Source organism: Bufo gargarizans, chromosome 4 (assembly GCF_014858855.1).
Source record: "Bufo gargarizans isolate SCDJY-AF-19 chromosome 4, ASM1485885v1, whole genome shotgun sequence".
Classification (NCBI taxonomy): domain Eukaryota; kingdom Metazoa; phylum Chordata; class Amphibia; order Anura; family Bufonidae; genus Bufo; species Bufo gargarizans.
In genome coordinates this window covers 180,469,654-180,475,653 of record NC_058083.1, presented here as the reverse complement: position 1 = coordinate 180,475,653, position 6,000 = coordinate 180,469,654, and the positions used below count along the sequence as shown (strand labels likewise).

Below are 6,000 nucleotides of genomic sequence, written 5' to 3'. Positions count from 1 at the left end.
ACACGAAAAACTGGTAAAAGATATGTAGAAGTTTAAGGTTAGTATCGCACAACTTTAATCACGTTGTAGTTCAGTTTAATATTGTATATTACCCCGAGATGGCTAAATAAATGTGGATATAGGGAAACTTCTAATTGTCCAAGATGTGGTGCTCTGGATGCAGATGTTTTACACATGTTTTGGTCCTGTTTGGAGATAGGTAATTAGTGGAGCTCGGTTTCTGAATTTATAAAGCAGAATCTGAGGGTATCGTTCCCGTCGACCCCACAATTTTGGTTATTGAATGATATGTCTTTGGTGAACTGCGACAAAAATATAATGGGCCAGATTTATCATTAGCTCAGGTCAGAATAATGGAGTGAAAAGTCCCCCAAAAAGTCCCAAACGCTAAAACTGCGCACAAATTTGCGACTTTTTTCTGCTCTGCACTATGCTCGCCAGTTTTCTGAAAGCGGGTGTGTTTTCTTATGTAAATGAATCTCTAGACAGATTTACTATTCGGAGTATTTAAAAAGTCGCCAAAAAGTCGCAATTTCACTCCAGTGAGGACCATGCTTATCTTATGAGACTTTTCAATGGAACATGCGACTTTTTCATAAAAACGTGCGACTTTTGTAAAGCTGCTTACTGACGGATAAACTGCTACCGTCAAACCACATTTATTACCGTCTTAAAGGGCCGATCATAAATCTGACTTGGCTAAAACTGACTTTAGCCATATGTTAAAGTGGAGTGAGCTGTCAGAGTCATAATAAATCTGGCCCAAAGTCTCTCCTCACCAGAATAACTTTCCTGGCCCGATTGCTGATCACAAGAATGTGGTTCTCTTGTAATTCCCCAAATTTAAAGATGTGGGTAAACTTAGTGAATAAAGTTAATAGATACGAAAATATCTTATATATGCAATGAAATAGTGAACAAAAATGGAAGAAGATATGGTTGGTATGGAAACCTTAGGGACTAGTTTGGGGTCTATATTACTCCTCTTTCTGTTCTCCTGTTTGAGATACATATGTTATTGAATACTCCCCCGGCCTATGGCCTCTTTTCTAGTTTTCTAGAGACCCATTGCAAAATAAGGAAGGTTGGGTTGGGTTGGGTTGGGTGGATCAAGGGATTAAATTGACTAATATGGTTGTACTTTTTATGTTGTTACTTTTGTTACAGAAAATAAAAATTTGGATCTACAAAAAAATAAAAAATGTGGTACAGTGCAACACAAAACGATGGAAAAGTCAGTTCTTCCTTATACAGGGAGTGCAGAATTATTAGGCAAATGAGTATTTTGACCACATCATCCTCTTTATGCATGTTGTCTTACTCCAAGCTGTATAGGCTCGAAAGCCTACTACTAATTAAGCATATTAGGTGATGTGCATCTCTGTAATGAGAAGGGGTGTGGTCTAATGACATCAACACCCTATATCAGGTGTGCATAATTATTAGGCAACTTCCTTTCCTTTGGCAAAATGGGTCAAAATAAGGACTTGACAGGCTCAGAAAAGTCAAAAATAGTGAGATATCTTGCAGAGGGATGCAGCAAAATTGCAAAGCTTCTGAAGCGTGATCATCGAACAATCAAGCGTTTCATTCAAAATAGTCAACAGGGTCGCAAGAAGCGTGTGGAAAAACCAAGGCGCAAAATAACTGCCCATGAACTGAGAAAAGTCAAGCGTGCAGCTGCCAAGATGCCACTTGCCACCAGTTTGGCCATATTTCAGAGCTGCAACATCACTGGAGTGCCCAAAAGCACAAGGTGTGCTATACTCAGAGACATGGCCAAGGTAAGAAAGGCTGAAAGACGACCACCACTGAACAAGACACACAAGCTGAAACGTCAAGACTGGGCCAAGAAATATCTCAAGACTGATTTTTCTAAGGTTTTATGGACTGATGAAATGAGAGTGAGTCTTGATGGGCCAGATGGATGGGCCCGTGGCTGGATTGGTAAAGAGCAGAGAGCTCCAGTCTGACTCAGACACCAGCAAGGTGGAGGTGGAGTACTGGTTTGGGCTGGTATCATCAAAGATGAGCTTGTGGGGCCTTTTCGGGTTGAGGATGGAGTCAAGCTCAACTCCCAGTCCTACTGCAAGTTTCTGGAAGACACCTTCTTCAAGCAGTGGTACAGGAAGAAGTCTGCATCCTTCAAGAAAAACATGATTTTCATGCAGGACAATGCTCCATCACACGCGTCCAAGTACTCCACAGCGTGGCTGGCAAGAAAGGGTATAAAAGAAGAAAAACTAATGACATGGCCTCCTTGTTCACCTGATCTGAACTCCATTGAGAACCTGTGGTCCATCATCAAATGTGAGATTTACAAGGAGAGAAAACAGTACACCTCTCTGAACAGTGTCTGGGAGGCTGTGGTTGCTGCTGCACGCAATGTTGATGGTGAACAGATCAAAACACTGACAGAATCCATGGATGGCAGGCTTTTGAGTGTCCTTGCAAAGAAAGGTGGCTATATTGGTCACTGATTTGTTTTTGTTTTGTTTTTGAATGTCAGAAATGTATATTTGTGAATGTTGAGATGTTATATTGGTTTCACTGGTAAAAATAAATAATTGAAATGGGTATATATTTGTTTTTTGTTAAGTTGCCTAATAATTATGCACAGTAATAGCCACCTGCACACACAGATATCCCCCTAAAATAGCTAAAACTAAAAACAAACTAAAAACTACTTCCAAAAATATTCAGCTTTGATATTAATGAGTTTTTTGGGTTCATTGAGAACATGGTTGTTGTTCAATAATAAAATTAATCCTCAAAAATACAACTTGCCTAATAATTCTGCACTCCCTGTATACTGAACATAAAACTGCAAAGGAATGAATACTACTTACCTTCCAAGTTTGTCTGCAAACCATCCAACAAAAAATGAAGACACCAACCCACCCAGAGAGAAAACTGATACAGAGAGTGACCAGTACATGGTAACTGTTGGGTGTGCCACAGTCTCATTTACACTCCCAACCATGATTTTTTCTGTCGGCAGATCCAAAACGTTTGAATAGTGGTTTTCAATGATCTAGGTGACAGGATATAATAGATAACATTAAAGCCATCTAATAAACACACAAGTTACAATACAGATTTCCGCTGATCATTGGGGTGTCTCAACTCTGCACTGCCAGAATATGTTGGGGGAAAGAAGATTCAGGCATGTAGGATTTCTGCATGACCAACAGTAAACGTGCACTGCAAATTAGGTTTATTAGCCAAACGGACAAACTTTCAGCTGTTTGCAATAAACCATTAAACAATGGACGCCATCCATTATCATAATGACAACCTTTAACGCAAGTTATCAGTCCAAACAGTAAATATAAATGAGTGGGCCAATAATCTGTCCATATAGGCATGTCATGCTTGAGCAACCTCTGTGCAATGGAGTGAAGCTTCCATGATGAGCCTATTCACAAGATCATGTTTCTCTATTCACAAAAAAATGTATCCGTTAAAAACAAATACCTTTTGTACGCATCTCATCCAAAAAAGGCTTTTCTGATCTGCAAAAACAGTCAGAATAGGACTTGTTCTCCCACTTTTGCCGATAATTTCCCCATAAAGGTAGGGCATGCAGCGCACGTCTGTTTGAGCAATCTCTGAGAAACGGCGTGAAGCTTCCATGACGTGGTTATTCACAAGACCATGTTTCTCTGTCCACAAAGAAACCAAATACCTTCTGTATGCATTCTATTTTTTTCTAAGTCTCATGAATAAAAATGGCTATTCTGATCTGCAAAAACGGACAGAATAGAACTTGTGGTGAGATTCCTAGATCTGCTCCAGAATGCTTTTTACAGCAACCAATAGTAAGGGAGCTACTGAGTACAGGCTGCTGTCAGCCATTCTATAGCCAGCACACAAAAATTTTGGGGCAGATTTACTTATTCTGTCTAAAATATAGACAGGGTCCACCAAATCTATCACAGTGGATCCGACTGGATGCTAAACTTTTTCTGCATGGCTAGACACTTTTATCTGACTTTATATCACCTAATCATCCCTTTTCAGCTAAAGCCTCCTTGGGCTGGCACTTAGTGCCAACTTGCCATGGCAAGAAGGACAACCCCTTTAAGAGAAGAGACCACCTTACCGTGGATTCAGCAAAAAGGGACAAACCCTTTAGGAGAAGAGACCACCTTACCATGGATACAGCAAAAATGGAGAAACCCTTTAAGAGAAGAGACCACCTTACCATGGATACAGCAAAAAGGGAGAAACCCTTTAAGAGAAGACACCATTACCTTGCACAAACAAGGAAAAGGATATAAAAAGATAGCAAAGGCGCTGAATGTTTCTAGAGATATAGTTGAGAGCATAGTTTGCAAGTTCAAAGGTAAAGGAACACCGGCTGCACTACCTGGATTTGGTAGAAAAAGCAAGCTATAACTGGCTGCCATCAGATTCCTGAAGTGGCAGGAGGTTAAAAACCTTCAAGTGATTGCAAAAGAACTGCTCAAGAATTGGTAGCATCAGGCACTGGGGTTTCAGTCTGCACAGTAAAGTGCATACTAAGCGCTGAAAGTCCCCATGCCCAAACTCCAAGATGTACACCTCTACTGACCCAAAAGTGGTTCTCTTGCTCCAGGCCTGCTGGGCTCCCTTGCTGTAAACATCTGGCTTGGCATTGAATGGCTGCAATGAAGACTGGATACCTTTGCGTCATGTGACCATTTGTCATGATGTAAGGGGAGCCAATCCCAGCTGCGGACAATGATTGGCTGCAACGTTGTCAAACAGGATGCTGACATCGAGGTAGCCCAGTGGAGGGATCATTGCAGGCCTGTAGGACAAGAAGCATGGAGCCAGCATCGGGAAGTAATCATTCCTTTACAAGTCTGGCCAAATGGGAGGGATGGAAGGTTGCCCAAAACTCCCCCATTCTTGCACAACCCCTTTAACCTACATGGATTTCAATACACAGGGACTGGGCATGTACCTCTAGGTATATATGATATATGATGGTACGGGGGGGCACAGTTTGCTACATTGCTACGTGGATGCACATGCTTAGAAGAAGCACTGTGTGCACTGTCTGACACTTCTTTATAACATGCAGTTGCTCCGAAATCAGCAGTTCCCTGTGACTACCATCAGAATAATAGGTCACTATGCGTATTAGTGGAAGAAAAGCTGCTTATACTGTATGTGGAGATGTTTATTCCAGAGTGCAAGAAAATGCCGCCCAGCCAGCGACTGGCAAACGTTTCACAGCTCCATTGCTACAGTAGCAGTTGAGCGGGTGGCTTTTAGACTAATGGGGAAGGGACTTGGATCAATCCATTCTGTAGAAAAAAAAAAAATCATAAAAATGTTGAACAATTCTAAACATGTTTTCTGCCGGTCATTACAAGGTAATAGGGATCTGCTCACACTGCACTTTTACTGTAACCACGAATTCCAGATACCTGAATAGAGAACACATTAATGTGATTGCACCTACACCTTGTTGCAAAATGTGTCAAAATGTATGCAGAAATCTAGTTTTGATTTTTGAATTAAATGTGAGAAAAAAAAACAAAAAAAAACACTGCACCTGGTTTAGCAAGGAGTTGGGTGGCGTTAGGGTACTTTCACACTTGCGTTTTTCTTTTCCGGCATTGAGTTCCGGTCTAGGGGCTCTATACCGGAAAAGAACTGATCAGTTTTATCCCCAGGCATTCTGAATGGAGAGAAATCCGTTCAGTTTGCATCAGGATGTCTTCAGTTCAGTCGTTTTGACTGATCAGGCAAAAGAGAAAACCGCAGCATGCTACGGTTTTATCTCCGGCGAAAAAAACTGAAGACTTGCCTGAATGCCGGATCCGGCATTTTTTCCCATAGGAATGTATTAGCACCGGATCTGGCATTCAAAATACCGGAATGCTGGATCCGTCCTGCGCATGCGCAGACCGGTAAAAATGTGAAAAAATGTACAAGACGGATCCGTCTGTCCGCATGACAAGCGGAGAGACGGATCCGCCCTTGCAATGCTTTCAGTCAGCGGCA

At 41.5% G+C, this 6,000-nt stretch overlaps 1 protein-coding gene across 1 annotated transcript in view; it reads right to left on the bottom strand.

Moving 5' to 3' along the window:
* SLC2A2 (solute carrier family 2 member 2) overlaps nt 1-6,000 on the bottom strand; it is a 59,770-nt gene that overhangs the window by 39,641 nt on the left and 14,129 nt on the right. The window contains exon 3 of the mRNA XM_044291762.1: nt 2,850-3,034. Within this exon, the coding sequence (XP_044147697.1) occupies nt 2,850-3,034 (185 nt within the window). The remainder of the gene's footprint in view (nt 1-2,849; nt 3,035-6,000) is intronic.